Source organism: Diabrotica undecimpunctata, chromosome 10 (genome assembly GCF_040954645.1).
Source record: "Diabrotica undecimpunctata isolate CICGRU chromosome 10, icDiaUnde3, whole genome shotgun sequence".
Taxonomy (NCBI): Eukaryota; Metazoa; Arthropoda; class Insecta; order Coleoptera; family Chrysomelidae; genus Diabrotica; species Diabrotica undecimpunctata.
In genome coordinates, this window is record NC_092812.1 from 68,465,173 (window position 1) to 68,489,152 (window position 23,980).

The 23,980-nt window shown below is 32.8% G+C and overlaps 2 protein-coding genes across 2 annotated transcripts in view; both read left to right on the forward strand.

The window, feature by feature from the left end:
• LOC140452330 (ras-related protein Rap1) overlaps nucleotides 1–13,045 on the forward strand; it is a 41,177-nt gene extending 28,132 nt beyond the window's left edge. The window contains exons 4-5 of the mRNA XM_072546516.1: nucleotides 3,162–3,314; nucleotides 8,275–13,045. Coding sequence (XP_072402617.1) covers nucleotides 3,162–3,314; nucleotides 8,275–8,361 — 240 coding nt within the window. The 3' untranslated portion in view covers nucleotides 8,362–13,045. The remainder of the gene's footprint in view (nucleotides 1–3,161; nucleotides 3,315–8,274) is intronic.
• Ca-alpha1D (Ca[2+]-channel protein alpha[[1]] subunit D) overlaps nucleotides 1–23,980 on the forward strand; it is a 960,824-nt gene that overhangs the window by 241,142 nt on the left and 695,702 nt on the right. The gene's annotated exons all lie outside the window — the stretch shown is intronic.

A 23,980-nucleotide genomic window follows, 5' to 3' on the forward strand; every position in this document is an offset into this window, starting at 1 on the left:
GGCGCAAAATTTCGGGCCAATGCTTTTTAAATGCATTCATTTTTTTTGAATCCTGAAAAAACTAATAAATATTTCTGAAAAATTTAAACGGAGAATGAAAGATTACATTATTACCGGGGACCGAAAGTTACTTAGAATAAAGAAAAAGTTTTAGTGTGTGAGATATTTGAAATTAAAAATTACAATAAATTTTCTCTTTTTTGTCACCCCTGTAACTTATTAAAATAAACATTATAGAAGTTCTCAGGGACGACTTTTGGTCCTCGGCAATAATGTAATCTTTAATTTTGCGTTTAAATTTTTCAAAATTACTTATTAATTTTCTCAGCATTCGAAAAAAATTAATGCATTTAAAAAGCATTGGCACTAAATTTTGCGCCTACGCTCTTAAGGTCGCGGCATATTATCGTGCACGTTTAGTTTCCGGCACGTAGCGTTTCCACTCCAGCAATTGGGCTGCGCGTTCACATTTTCATACATAGAACGTTTCAGTTTGGTTCGGTGAAGATGATCTCGCTTTTCTCGACAAAAATTATGTGCAATTGCTCTTCTACTTAACGATGAAGAATGAAAAACTGTGTTAAAAAGAAGGTTTGAAGTACATCCAATGCTAAGAGAAAGGAAGAAGGAATGTGAATACTGGACTTTATACAGAGAATTAATTGATGACGATGAAAAATATTATGGATATTTTAGAATGAATAGGATTCAGTTTAAATATGTTTTAAATTTAATTTCACCTTCAGTTAAAAAACAAAATACTACATTTAACGAAGCCATACATATCAAACCAAAAAGTATTTTTAAAAAGAAGAGGTATCACTTCCGTACAAAAGTAATAATTGTTTATCACTTTCGTAATTAATTGTCACAAAGCAATAAAAACACATGCATAAATGACAAAATAGCCTCGAAAATTATTTTTTTAAATACTCTGTATTAAAATCAAACAAATACCTAAATAAACAACGGGGGGAAAACGACGGACATCTAATTCACATTACCCTTACCAACCGGTTACGACTCGTTACGTAGCCGTCGGTATCAGTAAAATATTGTTTTCAAATATACTGAACGGAAACGTTAAGTGTCTGAAACGCTATGTTCCGGACAGTGTGCGTTGTTCATATTTAAAACCATTTAAATTATATTTTTCGGAAACTAAACGCTATGTGCTGGAAACGCAACGTGCACGATAATATGCCACGACCTTGTAAGTTAAATTTTTATTATACAGTACACCCTTGATACTCCGACGTTTTGCAATCCGACACGCTCGGTAGATCGACGCACCTCCCGTCAAGGTCGCCGCCGTGTCTGCTTGTACTGAAACCTGTCGCGACATGAATCTCATTCTTACCGGATGCTTCATTTCGTGTGTTTTTCGTGAGCAGTTCGGTTCGATGGGTTTTTAGATACAGTTATACATAGTGCCAAACTTTTATTTAATTCGTTTAGAAAGTTCAGTTCAATGGCGAGCACAAGTTCAAAACGAAAGCACAAAACGCTGACTTTAACAGATAAATGGGATATAATTAAGAGATACGATTGTGGTAAAACTCCGACTGCGATATCTAGATCAGACGAAAAGGTAGTTTTTGGTAGAAAACTTCAGAAAAACGTCGCACTCTCATGGTATTCGCGAATGCATCACAAATTGAAATTGCTAATTGTGGGTAAGCCCAAAAAACCTCGTGCCTTCAAAAATGTTAAAATTAAGAATCTACCAATTACGTACATGTGGCAAAGCCGTGCCTGGGTGACAAAAGAAGTTTTTCTGGATTGGTACAACAGCTTTGTCCCACAAGTTGAAGTTGGTCTAAGAAAAATGAAACTGCCAGTGAAAGCCCTTCTCTTGTTAGACAATGCTCCAGGACAACTTAATAAGGACGAATTAAAAATCGAAACTGGCGATGGATATATCGAGGCAATGTAATCGAAAAATACTACTGCATTGCACACTACAAGAAATACCTCCTTGTGGATATTGTAAGTCAACCTAAAGCTGACATCACTTCAATTTTGAAAAACTTTAACATCAAAGATGCGATTTTCAATGCTGCGTTTACCTGGTCGAGCCTACTACACTCATTAAATCGTGGAAGAATATTTAGTTCAACAACCAACTCCTTAAAATAGAAGTTAACAAAGAATTCAATGACCAACCTGTGCAAGTTGTACTAGGTGCTGCCCTTCAAATTTTGATTTTAGATGACAATCTCAATGCTGACTTAGCAGATGAAGAAATAATTAAAGAAATGACAGTATCTGATGAGCACGTGACCCAGGAAGCACAGAATGAAAAAATTTTCACCGTCAATAAACCGTAAATTTATTATTTTCCATATTTCTTTGGATAAACATCTTTTAGTTAGCCGAAATGGATGTTTCATTTGAATATTAATCTGGGTAGCATTTTACTCATAAAATTTAAGAATATTGTAGGCTACTGCTAGCAAAACAATGCCAAATATATAATCACTTTCGGTAATCGTTTACAATTTTGGTAATCCCGACACCTTTTGGTCCCATACCTGTCGGATTATCAAGGGACAACTGTATTTCAGGTCGAGTAGGTACTTTGTGTAAATAAATTCCTTTGAAGTGCATACACTTATTTATGCTCTACTACCTGCTTCTTACTTTTACCCCTTAAGTTTTACATAAGAAACACCTAGTGCATTTTAGCACATTTGCAATGTAGTTATGTATTTAGGTTTGTTTTAAGGATATCTGTTGTATGAGATGAAACCATTTACTATCTTATTTTTTAATTTAATTATTTTGTTAACCTATTACAAGCTCCCTCTTAAGTTAAATAGGTTCTGGAGGCTTTATTCCTTTTTTAATGCGCCAAAAATCTTACAGAAACAAAAAAAAATTGCCAAAATTTGTTGGTAAAAACATTAATCGTTGTCACATTTCTGTATTGTTACTACGCAAGCGACAATCTTCACTGCTTGCTAGATAAATATATTTAATATTTTCACTCGTTTAGAGATGTCATTTGGACAAATTAGGATTGATGTTCTTGTGTGTTAAACAACTGAGACTCCCATCATCCGGTCGTTCCCCTTAATAATAAATATGTTGTTTTGCAACTTGCTCTGTGTAATAAATGCATTGATTTTGTGTAATAAACTATATTTTAATTTTTACAGGACACTGATGATGTTCCGATGGTTCTAGTTGGTAATAAGTGTGATTTGGAAGATGAGAGAGTTGTCGGCAAAGAACAAGGGATGAGTCTATCCCGTCAGTTTAGCTGTGTTTTTATGGAAACGTCTGCCAAATCAAAAATAAATGTTTATGATGTGAGTATACACGATTTAATTTTATATCTATTATATTATATTGATTGGCCGATTGCTAATGGTGGAAGCGAACAGCTTTGGACCATGTCTGCGATAGCCGCAGATGCAAGACATAATTCCAGACCACGGTCTATAAGCTAGAAAAACCATAGGTGGTTTGTGTGATGTTTCCTCTTAAAAAATGAAAAGCATTTAAAATTTTAATTCTAACTTTTATTATTATAATAAAGTAAACACAAACGAAACAAACTGTTTTAAATAATTTCTAACAAAACTTATTTCTTATTTCTAACAAGTGCTTATCGAAAAAAAAAAAAATGCGTAAAAAATCAGAAATAAAAATACACTATTCTTATCACTTTTAAAAGTGCAACGGTAGCTGTTGGTATTCTATTGTTATTCCTTTCGAAACACAATTTGAAGTTGAATTGCGTTGATTTAATCTCAAGAATTATGGTTGTAAATCCCGAAACAGCGGCTGCTATTGTTGAGTTGCTTTAAGACGAAAGAAGTGAGCGATATGTTGCTCAAAAGTATTAAATATCCAATATTACTGTGCGCCGTACTTTCACACGTTTCTTGAGGTTTTCACTAGACGACCTAGACCCGGTCTCCAACGAAGAACTAGTGCCAGTGATGATCGCTTTATCTTCAGTATGTCCGGAATGCTGACGTAAGTAAACGAACAATTAGACGAAGGCTTGGAGGCACGTTTTATTTACCGATGCGTCCAGGTTTACCTTGCGGTCTCCATATGGCCGTGAGAGAGTATGGTGAAGACCACATGAGCGTTTTGCAGAACGTACCTTCAGTCCTAGGGTAGGCTATCAAGGGGGCTCAATTATGTTGTGGGCTGGAATTTCTCTAGATGCACGTACAGAATTGTACATCGTTCCGAGAGGCTCCATAACAGCTGCCAGATACATTGATGAAATTCTCCAAGATTTTGTTGTACCTGATGTTTTGTTGGAAATTACTTTATTCTGATTCATGATAATGCCAAGCTTCACAGTGCGAGAATCACTCAACAGTTTTTAAATGGAGTAAACATTCCTGTAATGGATTGTCCAGCATTGAGTCCAGACGCAAACCCAATCGAACATGTTTGGGACATGATTGGGCGAAGGATACGAAGTCGTGTTCCTGTCCCTTTAACCTTAAATCAGTTACAAGAAGACCTTTTAGAGGAATGGGAACTTATTCCTCAACAGGACATTTATCATTTGAGTTTAGGCATGCCAAGGGGAATTCAGGTAATAATTCGAGCACGTGGAGGAAACATTCGTTATTAAAATCAGTTTGTCCGGACACATGATTTAAGTTTTCAATAATTAAATGTCATTTTGTTACACATTTACTTTTACGTTTTTTTCCTTAATTTTTTAATTGTTATCTGCTGAAACAGTTCTTTGTTCAAAAGTTAAATTTTTGTTAGAAATTACTAAAAATAGTTTGTTTCGTTTGTGTTCACATTATAATGATAAAAAAGAGAATTAATATTTTAAGTTTTTATTTTAAAAATGCAAGTGCTCCGTTTTTCCTGCCGGTGAGTGTATATGGTTTTGTATATAGAGTGTCCCTATAAGTAATGAACCATGGAGCAAACTTACCTTAGTAAAATGATTATTGTAGTGATGGTCAACGTGGTGATTTTTAAATCACGCCGTGATCAGTGATCGTGACTTTTTAATAGCGGTGATTTTAACCTATAAGCATGATCACCATTCTTTTAGATACATTAACAGCTGGTAACAGTAATTATGCTGTAAACATGATCGTGATCACTCCGTAGGAGGTGGTTTTAAATTGTAAAACAAAACAAATTTTAACAATTATAGATATTTAAAATTGGCATTGAAAATTACAGTTTTGCATTCTTCTCGCTCAACCTATTCCTTCTTTCACTTACAAATGGTCTTGATTTAAAAAAGTTTTCACAAGGGATCGATTATCCTGGAGCACATAATTTTTATCTGGCTATAGCAGATAAATACGGATATCTGTATTTGTGATTTCGCCATCAGTTAAGCTGATCCCCAGATTTAGGTAATATTTCGTCTTATCTGTGGAATTCATTATTGCTCTGGATATAGCTGTTCCAGTTGGATGGACACAAAAAATATAACAATCAAAAGAAACTACTTATGTACCAGTTGGAAGAACAGGAGAAACATGACAATCAAAAGAGCGCCATATTGACAATTTCTCAGGGTACTTTTCTGGAGATGCTTGCGGATTTCTTATAGAGTGATTGAAGATGATAATTCCTTAGTTTTTTCATTAATCTCGGTCAATCGTATGTATTTTAATTTATCAACTAGCTAAATTAAAGAACTTTTTAAGATCTACAACTTTTATTTGAACCATTTTTCTCTAAAATGTATAAGAAACGTTTTATAGGCAATTTATGATTGTTTAATTAGCTGTACATCTTCAAGGATGTGTCATCATCCATCTCTCATATACCGTTTAGAACCTTCAAAAACCTGTAATAAGATTTTTTTTAGCTGTTTTTTCTTTACGGGCATATCACTGACATTATTAATAAAATACATAACTTTCACAAAAAGAGAACTATTTCTTCAAGCATTTCTTTAAATGCAAGTATATAGACGTTTTTTTTTGTTTTAAGATAAATTGTTATTATTTAACATGGAACCAGTTGTATTGTTTCACCTTATTAGGACTATTTATAAATATTTTTTTATTATCTTATATATTTAGATATTTGCAAATTATTACAAATTTTTAATACCAGGTATTTTGTATACAATAAACATTTTACTAAAATATTTTAATCTCTTATTTCTTCAATTGCCGTATGGTCGATTATTTGTGGGACACTCTGTATAATGTTTGATAATTAACTAATATATACTCGAAATTCAATAGTCAGGAAAATCATTTTAAAGACTCATACGCTAGAAAAATTATGCAATATATTTTTGAATTACAAATTTGATCAAGAAATTATTGTCCTTTTTTTGCTTATTTATTAGTTGCTTGTGCCTTATTAACGATTCAAATATTTCTTATCCATAATGAAAATAAAAAGGCTGAAAGGATTTTTTATAATAATGTGTATGCTTCACATTATATAAACAGCTTTTTTCTTGATATAAATCAATTATTTAGAAATTATTCCTGGCTTCCTGACTTAAACTTTTATTTTTATTTTATATCAAAATAGGAAGACAAATAAACCACACACTGTTGACAAAAAGAAAGGAAAATGAATTTCATCACGTTATATCTAACTGCTGATTGTCATTTGTCTTTAGATATTTTTCGACCATTCAAAATTAAAGTTTTTTCAAACTGACCTTGAAAATTAGAAGATCCTCTATTTTTAGAGGATTTGGTCAAATCCAGGATATGATATTTTGTGCTAAAGTTTCTTCAGTTACTATATGGACAATTCTTAATGAAACACCCTATATAATATTGTTCTAATTATTGTTCACCTCAGTTTTCTTAGTCAGTATTTTTCTTTTAACTAATTTTTTATTTGCAAAATATGATTTAATCGCTTTAAAATAATATTTTTTTTATTTTATTTATTTAATTTACTATTGATAAAGATAATGCTCCCGCTGTCCATTTCGTGACATTTAAGTGCCTCTTGAGAGGCTAATTTGTGTGGTGATAAATACGAGGCATGTTTTTTAAGTAAGTACCGTTTTGCGATTCCGCCGCCGCAGCGCTACGGTCGGCGTTCCGCGCATGAGCGCTGGTTACCTACATCTCTTGTCTACGCACTGACGCCATTACAGTCTGATTCTTCATTGTATACTTGTTTACTCCAGTGTTTAAGATGCCTCCAACAATCGTGAGTCACGCTGATTGTGAAGTACGGCTGTTATACGATTTCTTAGTGCTAAAGGCGTAAAACCGATCGATATTCATCGTGAGATCGTTGGCCGCACAAATGTGCATGATGAAAAACGGAGTGGGCGTCCTTCGGTCGTTAATGAAAATTTGGTGCAGAAAGTGGACGAAAAGGTGAGAGAAAACAGACGCTTTACAATTTCATCATTGTCCGACTGCTTTCCTCAGTATTCTCGTAGTGTTTTGTATCGCATTGTTACCGAGAACTTGAATTACCGGAAATTGTGTTCACGTTGGGTTCCAAAAATGTTGACGGATTTGCACAAAACCCAACGTTTAGGCAGTGCATTGACTTTCCTTGAGCAGTACCACAGTGAAGGTGAAGATTTTTTAGACCAAATTGTTGGTGACGAAACGTGGGTGGCCTACGTCACACCAGAATCGAAACAACAATCCATGGAATGGCGACATTCATCATCACCCAAAAGAGTGAAGTTTAAGCAAACAATTTCTGCCCGGAAAATCATGTGCACAGTTTTGTGGGACAGAAAAGGAGTATTGCTAGTGGAGTTTCTGCCTCGTAATGAGACAATCAATGCAGCGTCTTATTGTGAGACATTGAAAAATCTGCGTCGTGCAATCCAGAACAAAAGACGTGGCAAGTTGAGTAAGGGTATCGTTTTGCTGCATGACAATGCCCGTCCACATGTGGCTAATCAGACCAAAGATCTCATCAAATCATTTAAATGGGAAACTCTAGATCATCCTCCATACAGCCCTGATCTGGCGCCCAGCGACTACCATTTGTTCCAGCACGTTCCAGGCGGCAGAATTTTATCAGGAGGGTATTCAAAAACTGGTGCCACGTTATGACAAGTGCCTCAATATTCACGGAAATTATGTAGAAAAGTAGATTAAGGTACAGGCTTTCATGTAAAAATAAAATTATTGCCATATCTTTGCACGTCTTTTTTTAATTCCAAAACGGTACTTACTTAAAAAACACGCCTCGTACATCAGTATTTAGTCGCTTCCTAGTGTTTAGGACTTAAATAATGAGTCAGTTGTATTATTATTGAATTTCGAGTTATTCTTCAAATTTAATCTGTTTAAACTTCTTTATTATTTTCAGATATTTTATGATCTAGTTCGACAAGTCAATAAGAAATCTCCAGTGAAGATGATAAAGAAATCCAAACCCAAATGTGTACTTCTATAATTTTAGAAAATCTCTTGGAACCAAAAAGTACATTAAAGATTCAAAGACTATTATATATATGTAGAGTGTAAAAGAGGCAAGTGTGGACTTAAAGTCTCTTGCAGTGAAGTTTTTTAAAACTCTGTATATCATTCTTTTTAACACTAATTTAAATATTTGTAATAAAGTTGTCGGTTAATTTTTCCACAATCAAGGTTGTTATTACATGGTTATCTAGATGCAATCTTAGTGATAGAGTATTTTGAAATACTGCCAATATGTGGTGTCAAATAGAGATATAGATTTTGTGAATTAGTAGTATTTGCTACTTCTGATTCAAGACTATCCACAGGACAATACTTCACTAAAACAAAATTTTAACTGAAATCTCTAAGGCCCATGTCCAACAATATTAACATGAACTGCAACTTCTTATTCCGTTGGAATTTCTCACTTTAACCAACGCCCATTTGCCCCATAAACTTTTCTTTGATCAATTTGAACATATTAACTTGTGGTGAGATGTGATAATAATCCTATGGTGCTTTTCTAGTAGGTAGTGATGTCCTTGGCGAGATCAAATATTCTATTCTCAAAAGGGTGCACCCTTACGAATCACCAAATTTTATTTTACAAATTAAAACAAATCACCGAAACATTACACAGGCTGACATAGGTCGACCAATTATTACCCATTTATAACAAATTTGTGATCGTTTGCAGCATAAAAACGTTTATTCCAAATCAGTAAACACTTCCATTGTATGAAATACAATAGAAATCTTCACTCACAAGTTTACTTATAATCTTACATTTTTCAATCGTAACGGCTCATTTAATTAATTCCTTCTAGGGAAACTTCTTCGCTCTTTTACCATTATACAATTTAATGTACTAATTTACTAATATACTATACCGATTTATTTTGTTTACAACTTTACATATATTACCAACAACCTCATGGGAAGCTAAAAGATTTTATCATTTTTGTTTGAACTCCACGCAGTAATGTGTTTCTTTTATTATCACTACTGTATCGTGTTAAAATGCTCCTTCTTCTAAGCCATGACCTACTTCTTCTTCCGTCTATTTTGCCTTAAATTATTAAATGGAGTATATTATACCTCTCTGGGTGCATCTCTCTCACTTCCATAGCTTTTCCCATCCGCTGCAAAACAAATTTTATTTTTAGGATTCTCTGATACACCCAGATTTCAAAGCTCCCAGTTTTATGAGCAGAGTATCATCTTATATGTCCCACTTCTCATTTAGATTTACAACCAGGTATTTGCACCTCTTCAGCAACACTCTTCAGTATGTTTTACTCGATCAAAGCATTCTTAAAATCAATAAAACACATATAAACCGGATCTTCCGGTTTATAAAGAGGGGCTTTCTTAGCAAAACTAGCATTGTCGATAGTACCAACGTGGGTTGTATCCTGAGTGGCTGGCGGTTGTGATGGTACTATAAAAACAGTAGTACTTTTGGACAGGATACTTTTTTATCTACAATTGTTAACATGGAATCATTATTTTCGAATATAAAAAGCAAGAAAAATTGCTCTCTTCTAAAGTCAGGATATCTATCAAAACCTTACCATCTTCTCAAGAACTTGCTTATAATTCTGATAACATTTGCCAGGATTCGTAGTTTGTTTGGTAGAGTTTTAATAGTGTCAAGCAAGATAAAGATCTTGCTGTTAAAGGAAACAGCAATTTTTTTTCAGAGTAGTGGAATGTGATCCAACATACTCTATTATTCGACAAATTCAAATTTAGTACATAAGAATTATCGAAATCTCCAAATCGTTTACTGATTATTAGTAGCATCACTCAAACTAGCACGAATAAGGCTATAAACTCTGGTTGTTAGTATCAACCATGTTACTATTACCAAGCAATTACGACTGTTAATTTCCTCACCACAAAAAAACAGTCTACAAGTTAAAAAAAAATCAAATACAGAATAAAATTCCTTAGCCAGAAGTTTTACATAAAATTCCGCTAAACAACCATTAATTTTTACAACAGAAAGAGAACTTAAAGAGGTAAAGAATTTATTAGAGCCTTTTGATACTGAAACTTTTCCCAAATATGTGAATACTAATCAATTCTCGGAAAGTAATCAAGAGTGTCGGGGGCACAATAATCTGTATCAGTATTCATGTTTCAGTTTGGATATACTAAATAGAACGAAAGCAATGGCCTAAACAATATTTAATAATGAATTACATCGAATATTTTGCTGTATTTGAGTAATATATTAAAATTTTTCAATTATGAATTGCTGATTCCACCAGAACAGATTCATTCAGAAATTTTTGATTGTAACAATTTCCTGTGTATGTCAGTTTCTCTTTGATTATTTTGTCAACAATTCTCAGAAAATACACAAAAGAAATTTTAGAATGAAACTTCTGTTGAAAATTCAATGAAGCAAATTCTCACAACAATGTATCAATTGCAATGATCTTATAGGAATATAGGACCCTTCGTATTTTGCTAAATACAAGTGAGGTCAAATATTAGTACATAAAAACAACTAGTGAGCAGGGCGAGATTTAATAGGAGACTCACTATACGCGAATGTTCTCACCCTTGATCATTAATTTTACATTCGATGTCATTAATGCAAATTTTGACTGAAATTTTCATCGATTTATTCGAATGTTATATTCTTAATAAAAACATATCAATGGTGGGAGCATCACCTATAGTTAGCCTCCTATCAATTATAGCTCTTCTCTAGGTGTTTCCATGTTCTAATATTTGATTTACTTCGTTTTTGTCAGAATACGGAGTTTTTTTATTACTGCTAATAACATAGCTATCGATACTTCATTATGAGATTGTGCTTGAATGAATTGTTACAGCCAAATTAATTCAGTCGTTAGTATTTTTTTACCATTGCTATCGTCTTGACTAGTATCTCTAGCCCCAAAATTGATAGTGATATAGTTAACTGTGTTAAAGTTCAGGAATAGGTTCGACATTAAAAGGCGCTAATGTATTTATTAGCTCTTTAAATTCTCTTTCGGCACTAAAAGTTTATGGTTGTCTAGCAGGATCTTGTCTTGACAAATTCAGATTTAAAGGACCTTCTGGCGAAGGAACTTTATAGTCATTCTGATCGTTTTGATCTTGCATGGTCCTTTCTTGTGGTAAGAAACTTATTAGTCGTGGTTTCTTGCTAAAACTGCCATGATTGATACTAACATCGAGAGTACATTCGTGGTACTGGTTTTTGTGAATTTTTTATCGAAACATTAGCATATCTACCAATTTCGCTAAACAATAACGTGTTTGCCATTTTCACATTCAACAGAATTAAACTCTCCTGCGAAACAAATTTTGAACCCTGTCACATGTTTTATCAGAAATCTAAGCATAAGCTAAATCTATCTTAAAACAGGTCTAAAAGGTGTTTTTGCTGAATGTAATTCTAAATAAAAAATGTGTTTACCTTGTGAGTTTTGAGTTTCTTTCGTATTAGGTCTGTTTAGATCAGAAGGGTTGTACAATTTCATGACAATCTAACGCACTTTCACAGATTTCTATAAATGGGTAATAAGATCGTATGTCTAGCCACCTCGTTTTTATAAATACCACCTAAATAAGTATATTGTCTTCTATGACCAACATTTCCCAATCTATTGTAATGTCAGTATAGCATTAAGAATATTAAGCGTCTCTTATATGAATTAATAAATGTGCGATATGATGTAACTATCTTTAAAATTTTAAATATAATTGTTGCACTTTATGAATATTCCTATATTTATCTTTTAGCAGTATTTATTTTAATAAATAGTAAAAGAATCCACCATTTACTTATTTTTCCTAACTATAAAGAGGTTGTCAGGTCATTATGTAAACCATTGCTTATCTGAATTGATACGTCCATTCTAAAACTCATTTATACAAATAAATAGTAACTTAAAACTATATATTGAAAAAAATTAGAGTAAATTACAGTTAAAATGTAAAACAAGAATATAATCAATGTTTTCAAATATAAATTAGCGAATCCTCAGGTTAACGGACAAAATAATGCTTTCTATTATATAAAAAATTCACACATGTTTATTTTCACAAATGGATTTTTGAATAAAATGAGTTTTGGAATGGATTGTCTCAATTATAGCAATGTGGAATATATAGCATAATATTGTTTCAAAAATGCACAAGTAGAGGTCAGTTTTTTTAATGTTAGATTTAATTAAATTGTAATTCTCTTTTGGTGGTCTTGTCCTTTTCAGCGAAGTTATTCATTAGCGTCTTTGGTGACAGGTTTTTCAATTTTGTGTATCCAATTTAAAAGAATTTTGCCAGGAAATACTAATAAAAAGAGGGAAACGTTTATATAAAGATGTAAATTAGCCACAATATTTGTTTGGCGTGGCAAGAGAAAACGTTTAGTAGGATAATAAAAAATGAAAATAATGTTCAATAAATAAAATAACCACATAGTGCAGTTAACAGTGATAACAAATAATTTGATAAAAAGTCAATTAATGACTTCTGCAATTAGTAAAGGCAGTAGATCAAAATATATTAAGCATTGATTTTTTTTATAAAACTAATGATTTTTCATTTTGTACTTTTAAATTTATGGGACTATTTAGAAAAATATGCTAAACATTTTTTGTTTCCAAATCTATTATAAAACTGAAAATGCATTATATTAAAGATATCCATACGGACTACTGCTTTCTTTTCTTCTGTGCTATGCTTTCACCTTATTCCTGTTTATAACTTCGCTAGTTGTGGATTTGCCTTCTTTTAATATATTTCGCTAGGCTATTTTTATTCTTTTGATTTAAATTCCCAAAGAAGCTTATTTTGTGAGCTTTTGATTGCTTGACGTATACTGGCCCAAGATAGCGATGAGCCGCGAGTTACACAGATGATAGAAATGGAAGTACATGACGAAGATGCACGTCTTTAGCAAATTCAGAACATTGTTGCCAAGTCTTGTCCGACAGTTTGTTAATAAAAAAAATTAATATGGACAAAAAAATATGCAGTCTCTAAGAACAATAAAGATGAGTGTTGTATTTTAATTATAATTTGTTTGCTTAGATATTCTGTTCTTTATTTCAGTGGCATTTCTAATGCTTCAAGATGTAAAACATTAATTTGAGTTGATTTCACATCACCTAAACAAACTAATAGAACTCTATTTCGTATGACGTCTATTCTGCATAGAATAAAATCAGATGCAGAACCATATAGTATACAACCATAATCTATGATTGAACTAATATAACCTTTCTAGAAAAGTAAAGATGTTTCAACTCCTCCCCCCAGGTTTTTGAAATTGCTTTCAGAAAATTTAATCCTTTATTACATTTGTTCAGCTTAAACTCAATATGTGATTTCCACGTTAGTTTGCGATCAAGTTTCATCCCCAAGTATTTGATAGAAGTTTGGAAACGTAGTTCCTCTATTACAGTAAAAAAACAGAAGGCACATACGCTTAGCATTTGTTAATATTAGATAAAATACAATAATAATTTAAAACTCTTACAATAACCTAGCGGTTGAAAGTAGGAATCTAGGAAAAAGTCTACAGTAACTGGACTAATTAAACAAGTACCTGACCCACCAAATTCCACAACAAATACAGATATTAATTTCAATTAAGTAACTCCTTAATTGCACTTAGTGATAATAGAACGTGTGTAAGAAATTTTGTACATATGAAGTTCTTCATCTGTAGTTTTATTGCAAGATTCATCATCTGCATCATATTATGCGTAATATTCATAACTGTTTCACAGTTCAAAGCGTTCACGAATTGGTTTAAGTTTATCCAATGATCTTTTTCTGCTTCGCACATCTGCATCATCAAATAAACCGGTTTCTACTAATGCTGGGAAATTTCTTCATTTTTAGATTTGTATACCCCGATAAGTATTAGAATCCCTATAAATCTAATTAACTCCAGTTGCTTCCATTTACTCAGCAATATTTTTCTCAAGGAAGATAAAGGAAGATTCTGTGCTATCCACCTCGCGTTTTGAAAAATTAGTAAGCCCAGCTTTTCCACACGAAAGGTTATGTACAGACATCCGGCATTGCAATGTTGGCTCACTCACCTGCCAAATTTGCGTATATGTTAACAAATTCTATTTTGGTTCTGCGTGAAGAGCTGAAGTCGCAGAGGAAGTAACAGTCTCGGATGAAACGACTAATTATCAGTACAGTTGAGTCCGTGGTTCTTTATCCGGGCGTCATCATTTAAAACATACTACATCCTAAGTATGTCGGAAATTTACTCCACGTAACAGCAAGTGACAGAAAGTGGCTACTGCTGCGATCACGGATTATATTATAAAATTTGACGTTATCAAATAAATAGAATGTAAAATATTAGTTTTGTTTAAAATTTTGGTGCAGAATTACAGCTACATTTAAAGTAGCTTACGGTCGTATGTCACTTTTTAGGTACTAACAAATCTTCAACTTATGAACATGAACTGTCAACCTTCAATTTTGGATTGAATCGGATAAGATACATTAAATTTTCATACTTTTTCTGGCAATTGGAATTTGATTCTGATAGACTCTATCAATTTCTGTAGTATTAGTATTTAAATTGAAAGCAGCTTATTATGTTAATTTTTTCAAATCGAGGAAATCTTCATCCTTATATTCGACTACTTTGGTGTTCACTTTTCTTGATGTGTTTCTCAGATGTTTTAATCACTGCTGAATATGGACCCGAGTTTAGGGCCCTCTTAATATTTTTTTCGATAAGCGAATGATCATTGTCGCCTTCGTTGTAGTAACTAAATATTTATTGATTGATTTTATTTTATAATTTGTCACAGCATATAAGAAAGCAGTCAGAATAAATTTATTTTTTTGCTGCCCAGTACAATTGTTTGAGTAAAACACTATTTCAAGTTTTTCAGAATTATCATTTTCGGCTGTTTCTCTTACAAAATTGAGCAGACAGGTTCCTATTTCAGTCGCTTCTCGTTTTCCTTCGCCTTCGTGTCACACAAAATGACGTACATTACCTTGTCCCTTCTTGTGAAGGTGGCATAAAGTGAAGTTATAAGTCGATAATTTGGAGTTATAGTAAAAGGATGAGACTTGACCATTTGGTGTTGGCAACGCCGCTTGTAAGTCAAAGCATGCTACTTGGTCATTTGGCGAAATCATGCCCTTATCTCTTAGTTTTTCTTCTCCGCTTCCGGTTTTTTCTTCTATATGTTTCGCATGCCTCTCTTGTATTTTTTTTCTTTCATCGTCTCTGCAGTTCTGAAAGAATGCGCAAATATGGCATTAATCTTTTTTAGGGACAAAAATGCAATATTAATTTCATGATTGAAAATGTCTCTACATTGAATATTTAGCAATAGACTTGTTTTCTTTCTGACAATCTTCTGTATAATCGGTATATAACTGTGCACTGTTTTTCACTGTGCGCTTGAATGTAGGAATATATAATCGGTTCACAATTTGTCGATAGCTCACTACAAGTTTAACCCTAATTAGAGAACTGAAATACAGAGAGGATAGGTAATCCGATATAATAGTAAAAACCAACCTGAAACTGACGGTTTAAGATGTTTTCGACTAACCTACCTTGTATCTGAAGGAATACAATACAGCAGCCAACCTTATAATCCGATTACGAAGGTATTTTGAATGGTTACATATGACCTACCAGTGTCGTAGAGTATATGATTGAAACATTTATTTGAACTAAATAAATATATTTTTTAAATTGTACTTATGTAAATTGTATTTTTGTTTTAATAAAACTTCTTTATTTTATTCAAAAATACAAAGTTTCTTGCCATTTGTAAAAGATACATTTATTTAATTAAGGGGAAAGGCGCCAAATGTCGACTGGCAAAATTTTCAATGTGTTTTAAATGTATCCATAATTTTCGAATCCGGAGAAAACTAATAAATATTTTTGAAAAATTTAAACGCAGAATGAAAGATTACATTATTACTGAGGGCAGAAAGTCCCTGAAAACTTCTACAATGTTTATTTTAATATGTTATGTAACAGGGGTGAAAATAAAAGAGAAAATATAGTATAATTTTTAATTGAAAATATTGCATGCAAAAGAAACTTATATACAGTCCAAAAGAATAGCTAATATTTGTGAAGAATATAGAACGATCAGCTTGAAGAACCATGTTTTAAGTCTTCTTGCGAGTGATACATGAACGTATCTGCAAAACACTAGACGATAAAATAACAGGAAACCAGCTGGGGTTTAGAAAAGGCTTTGGCACTAGAGAGGCATTATTTACTGTACACACACTCATAGAATGGTATCAAGATGTCAACTGTGATGTATTCATCTGTCTAATTGAATTTAAGAAAGCCTTTGACAAAACACAGAAGGTTTGCAAAGATATTACGAAACTGAGAAATAGATGATCAGGATGTGAGAATCATTATAAATTTTATTTATATAAAATTAGTGGAGTGGAAAAACAACAATAGAACTGCTGAAAACAGTAAAATTGGTCATGACGATCGCCAATGTTTTTAAAGGATGAGGAACATGAAGAAGAGATTTAACATAAATAAGAAGAATTCTCAGTGGTTGGCTTTATACCGTAATATAAAAATAAAAAGGAAATATAAAGACTTCTTTTTTGCAGTAGGTATATTGAACTGTACAAAATTATTCAAAAGGACTTCTCTTCTTCTTTAGGTACCCTGTCTGTATTCAGATGTTGGCTGTGATCATAATTACAATTTTCTGAAACCATTTTTCTATGGGCTGCTGCGCGAAATAATTCTTCTACTATTGAACCACACCATTGCCTAATACTACACAGCCATGAAAGTTTCTTTAGACTAATCCATCTCTTTTCCTCCACTTTTCCTAGGCGAAGCAGATGATAATAATAAAAAGTAGTAGTTGAAACAAAACGTTTTCGGACGGTCCTATCTGGCCATCATGGGCGACTCCTGAAAAGTAATTCCACTTTGGTGCAAAGGCGTAAAATGTTGACATAAAAAGACATACGTGCGTGGAGTAACATTAAAAAAGGTTTAAAAATATATAGGTTTACATCAAGTGCGTATCCAGGATCATAATTACAAGTCATAGTCGCGCGGTTTTAACATTATAGCCTTGTACATTTGAATGAACCAAAATTTTAACAAAATTATATAATAATTAATCAACTAAGTTAATACAATTATTTGATCAAAACTCCGACAGACGCTTATCAAACACAGTACAGTTAATCTCTCCTCTTTCGGTATAGGTACTTATGAGTAAGTTCTTTACCCTTCGAAGGGTACTGAAAGATCGTTTAACAGTACAAGTGCGTACCTTGTAACAGGAAAGAAATATTAGCTTGCTCAAAAAGTGCAGCCACTTCAGCATCATTTATTTTGCTTCCTGCTAAGTTATTCTTTTTCCACAGATTATACCACAAATATAATTCTGCCCACATAACTCAAAAAACTCCATAAAAGACTTTTATTCCAGTAAATGACCGTCTTGGAGTGTCATTTTTTCTCGTCACGACGGATTTGCTTGAAAATTTGGATTTAGGTTCCTCTTGCCCTCTTCTTTACTTTTGGACTTGCCGAGTGTTGCTTTTACTTGGGTAGTGAAAGCCACCCATTCTCAGTGGTGAAAAAAAAAAAATACGTTCAAAATATGTCCGGAAATGGATAAATTGACTAATTCTAAGTAACTTTTACTGTATAGAGTTTTTCACTAAGTTAATACTTTTTGAGTTAATTGCGAGTGAAAATGTTAAATTTTCAAAATAAAAACCCCGTTTTTCACAAATAATTAAAAAAGTAAGTATTTATCGAAAAAATTATAGAAAAAAACAAAATGATGTACTTATAAAGTCTGTAGACTGTAGATCCAGTAGAAACTTATGAAAAGTAGCTGTTATTTGTCAAATTCTAAATAGAACATTTCAACGTGAAATAACCAAAAAATTAAGCACTTTTCGGGGAAAACTCTTCAAACCTTTTTGAAAGTATTTAAAAAATGCTTTGTTTTTGTTTTTTTTTTACTTTTTAAATTTACAATAAAAACGCAAAGTTTTATTAAAAAAAATACATTACTTCTGGGAGTAGTATAATATTTAGACTTCATCTTCATTACAGCTATCACCACTTAAAGTATCAACACCAGTTGATGATGTAGTTAGAGAATTGATAAACTGTTCATAATATGGACGGCTGTTTTGGTCGATGTAAGGCATCAAGTCTCTAAGATGTTGTAATTTTGTTCGTTGGAATTCCCAACAGCTTCGTGAAAAGTGGTCTCAATGTCGATTGTGATGGATGCCTAGATTTCCTAACAACTAAGTCAACAGTCATAAATGCAGATTCCGCCTCCTATAATATTTTGTAAAAAAATATCCCTGGACTTTCACAGCTGTAACGCAGCATACTTATCTTGTTCCATGGTACTGGGTCTCCATTGGTATTGACTTTTCTATGTTGATAGTAGTTTGTCAGCATTGCTTTGAAGTTCAAAAACTGGTTCTGCTCCATTTCGTTGACAATAATAGGAGACTTTCTTGGAACCAATCTTATCAAGTTTACCCAGTCTCTAGGGATATCAATATTGGCAGTAGTTACTCTCTTCGTTTTTTCTATGGCTGCATGAATCGAATCAGCTTCCATATGGGTGTGTTCTGGAAGCAAAAACTTATGTGTTTTTATAAGGACATGTCGTCCTTTATTCCGGAAGTGTTCAATACCAAGTAGGAATATTACAGCAAGATATATGTTTTTGTTTTGGCCTGGGCAACAGTCACTATAAAATATAATTTATCTTATGCTCTCGGGAAGAGTTTTCAAGTAAGCAAATATACAAGATGCAATTTCTTGACCACCGCGGTTTGCAAGAGTTTCATTCCATAAGTAACAAATGGCTGAGTTGCTTGTAGCATTCGATTCAAAAAGAGTTAAGTTCAACGTCCATAGTTTCCTTTTGTAGAAGGAGTAGTTGTTTTTTAGTAACGGTGTAGGGAGACATTTTTGGAGGTCAAAGCTAACCACAACTAAACCTGGGTTATCCTTACATCTGTCCCAGTCACACTTTTTTTCTTCATATGCCATGCTAGATACATGCAAATGTCGCTTTTGTTCCTCTTCTACCTTACATCTTTCTATTTCAAGAGCAGTCTTAATGAGGTGGCTATATTTGTCATATTTACCGCATGTATCGTTGCTTGGGTTGTGAAAAGATAAATTAAATTCCTCCACAAGAATCTTTCTGTAAATTGATGAACTTTGGGCTCAATTTTATCATGAATACAGTTTTGTACATAAAGGCGATACATCTGTGATATTGAAAGATCAGATGATAGATAAAGCTTTTTAGTATGAGAGCGTGAGTAGTAACTCTGATATGTCGGGAACATATTGATGTGGGCCTTTAGTCGTTCTTTATCTTCAGATGATATTACATATTGGGTGGTTCGTATGCTTTCCTCGTTGATCCACCGCACGTATTCCTGACTCACTATGGCTTTTTTCTCAATACGTACCCGTACCTTCTTTTCAGTTAAATCGAGAGTGCTTAGATACATTGTTTTACATACTTCTATCCTGCTGTTATGGCCTTTGGTGAAAAAATACCTTCTACAGTACTTTCTTCTACCCTCTTCTGTTGATTTTCTTAACCACTCAACCTTCTTTATTACTTCCTCGATATTATTTGCAATATATTGGTTTTGAGCTTCAGCTGAGAGTTCATAGAAACTCTCAAAAATACATAATCTTTCTTGCTCAGTAAACTTTTCATTATATTTTCGCCGACGTTTGCAAGATTCTCTTATATGCTTGGCAGGAACAAGATTACCTTTTGATGAATAATAATGTTTTCCTGCAGCTTTAAGACTCTTCCTTATATGTTTTTCCCACTTTTCTGGCTGTCTTTTTCGTTTTCTCGTTAATTGGCCTTCATCTTGCTCTTTCATTCTTCTATATTTCGTGGTCAAGGTATGTACCCCAATAACGTCTGCACTCACATGGACTTCTGTTCATTTACTGTACTTCTTTTTTCTCACCAAATGATCAGAACTCATATCAGAGTTAGATGAGTCGGAACTGGGAATGAATTCATCCGAGCTGCTTTGATTCACGTCATCATGCTCTTCTTGTGCGATATCAGAAACAGCTGTTGAACTGTGCGATTCCATTACTTGAGCCTGCGTTGTACTGCATACTTCCCCAAAATTACATGGTAAATGCAGAATGGTGTCACAGTCAGAGCAAGATGTGCCAGGTAACGAGCAACTTGGATTTCAAAGATTAGTCTGTTTGTCTCAAAGTTATCTAAAAAGAAAGTTAACAAAAATCAATCTCGAGTTCTAACAGCTGGACCTAAGTGGGTCTGATGACACCAGTTAGCGAAAGCTGATATACATATATCTGTATACCCTGACTAAATGACATGATTTAATACATAATGTATCTTCTCCGCAAAGTTTTACCAAGTCGATCGATGCCGATTAGGAGACATAACCTGAAAACGTTATCTTAAAGAAAGTCATTAATAAACTTATATTTTTCTTGAATATTCAGCTCTCTACCGAGTCGGACAATTCAGACATAGTTTTAAACACTTAACACACGTCAATTGATGAGTACAGCTAGAGTGAATTTTGGGCGAATCACGTTTTGCTCACTCGATTACTTGGCCGGTGTCAACAGAGTAGGAAACTATTTTTCGTTAGAAGGGCCGATGTAAACTTAGGTCGTTAATGAAACAACCTGTTTAACCCCGGGCCTATGTCTACTGTGTCCTTTTTATAAAATATGAAACATTCTAGTAATTTACATTGACCTTGGTGGAATTTCCATACAGTGCTTATGATAGTCCATAGACTTACGACCTTTCTACACAATAAAGTATTAATCTTTCTCAGTAAGAGTCAGGGCCAAACTCAATTTCTAAGAATTTTGAATTTTGACATTTGATATTTTTCTAATAGGGGTCGTTTACATCCCTAAAAAATGAAAAGCAACTAATGCCACAAATACAATTTTGAATTGGAGGGTAAGTATAACCTAAATTTAAATTTCCATGCAAATCAGAGGAATTAAATTATTCAATGACATTGTTTTAATTATAACTAATCTAGGGCTCGAGATTTAGGGGTTAAACTCAGATAAAGATAAAATCTTAAATTATGTTAACGTTAATTTTCATTTACTTCGTTAAAAGACAATTTGAATTAATAACCCGCTTTAATTTACAATTATACGATTTTTTGTAATAGGGGTAGCTTTCAGCCAAAAAAAAAAAAAAATAAAAAGCAACCAATGGCAACCAATAGTCCAAAAGTGAAGTAGTAAATACAAATTTTCATGCAATTCGGTGGTGACACGGAAAATTAAAGGGTATAGCCGTATTTCACGATCATTGACTGGACAATTTGCATTTTTCGCAAAAGAGAAATTCCAAGACAAAACGTGTATTTTGGTGAGTATGTAAGTATAAAAGTCTATTACTTTTAACTCTGCCTACCATCTTCAATATTATGAATTGAAATGACATCCTATCACCACCACCCTCTAAAAGTGGCATCCGTAGCGTTGTGGCTATGTTACTGACTTTAGAATCTAGTAGGTTTATCCCCAAAAAGACGCTTAGAAACGGAATATACTTACTATTTTTTTTTGCATTTCTACCGCACCAAAAATTTTTTTAGACGTATTTCAGTGAAGTAAATACTTTTTCTCTCTTGGTCATTTTTCGAAAAATGCTGTCTTTTCAAGTGATTTGCAATTTTTTATTGAGAAAATGTCTTAATTACCTAATAATTTTTGGGATTTTTTTCTAAAAAACTACTTAATGAATTACACTTCTACAAAAAGCTTTATGTTTAAACCTTCACGTATAAGTAAGAATATTTTTACAAGAGTAAGTGGTTTTTATATTGCTAAAAACATAGGTTTAAATTTAAACAAGGATTTCTAAGAGCAGTGCGCCTGTATCACCGCAACCGTACACGCTTTCTATCGTATACAGCGATAGATTGCTCGAAATAAATATTCAATATTTATCCTTCTCAAAATATTCTTACCTGTACTTGAAGGTTTAAATACTAAAAAGCTTTTTATAGAATTGCAATTCATTTAGACGTTTTTAAAACAGAAATTCCAAAAATCACTAATTTTTCAACAATAACTTGCAAATAACTCGAAAAGGAAGCATTTTTTGAAAAATTACCCAGATAGAAAAAGTATTAATTTCGATGAAATACGCCTAAAAAAATTTACTTGTAGCGATTCGAAAAATTGTATCAGATATTTGTTAATAACAATTTCCGGCCCACTTAAAAAAATTAATAAAACAATACATAGGAACTCCAAAAAAATATAGAATCGAATAAAAAAAGAGTGCGGTAGAAATAAAAAAAAATAGTCGGTTTATGCTCTGCTTCTAGGGGTAAACCGCTCACCTATAGAGGGCGAAGAAGGAAAAGAATATTCTTTGATAGATAATGAAATAGAAACTGACATAGATCTGCTTCCGGAAGAGTTGAACATTATGTTGGTAGGAGATAAGAAATCTAAATTAAAGTATTTTAACTTTTTTTATATAATTGAATTTATTATTACGAAAATACGAAAAACCCACAATCCGATCAGTCTTATGCTTCTGTTGGGGAATTAAGCAGGTTTGTATATTTAAAAAATAATGGTGGGTTAGTTATTACCACAAAAGACACTTTTCAGGTTGCAGAAAACACAAAAAGCTTTGTTCTTGACAACTGATGATTTCAAAAATTATTTTATGTGTGAATGATAGTCAATTACTCAGTTCTGTCTATAGTAAATATTCTTTTCTCATTTCTCAGGCAACGTTTTCTCTTTATACACTCTGAAGTAGTAGACTTCAGTTACCAAAGAGCTCATTAAGATGGTTAGCCATGCATACCGCAGGGTTAGAATCTATGCACTGGGAAAACAGAGGACTGAAAAAGTAAATACTACTTCAAAAAGGCATGACTAAATAAATATATCTTATTTAACCATTTTGAACTCTGTATAAAAAATGTAAGTTGTTTTGTTAATATACCTCCATTTTTGTAATATATAATACTAATAATAAATATCCAAATTCAACAATCAACAATCCTTTTCCTTAAAATTTATTCACTAAATCGTGTTTTAAAAAAGCTGGTTGATGAAAGCTTGGAAACTTAAAAGAGTACTGCCGTAGTCTATCTGTCTAATGAAAATGTTTTTTTAATTGCTACTAGTCACTGCTTGTTGGTAATGTTTATGCGCATAAGTATATACGCAGTAATTAATTAAATAAAACTTTCAGTCGTGGCAGAAAATAGAGAAGAAAACTTCCTAAAAGGCATTCAACTCATCTGAACGTAAGCTTAGTATTAATCCCGCGGGATAGGTAATTGTTTTGACACAAAACAATCGTTTTGCTTTCTTACAAGTTTAAGTTGATAAAGCAAGTCTCCAACTTCATTATTCCATGATAAAAATCTTAAATAATGCTAACATAAGCTAAATCTTTCAATTTTTTCTTATATTCAATCAAATTTAATTTTCAAATTCCTGCCTCCTTATTTTTTGTCGACAAATAGCGCCCTCTAGTCGATTCGACCTCTAGGTCATTTAATAGAACTCTGTAGGTGAA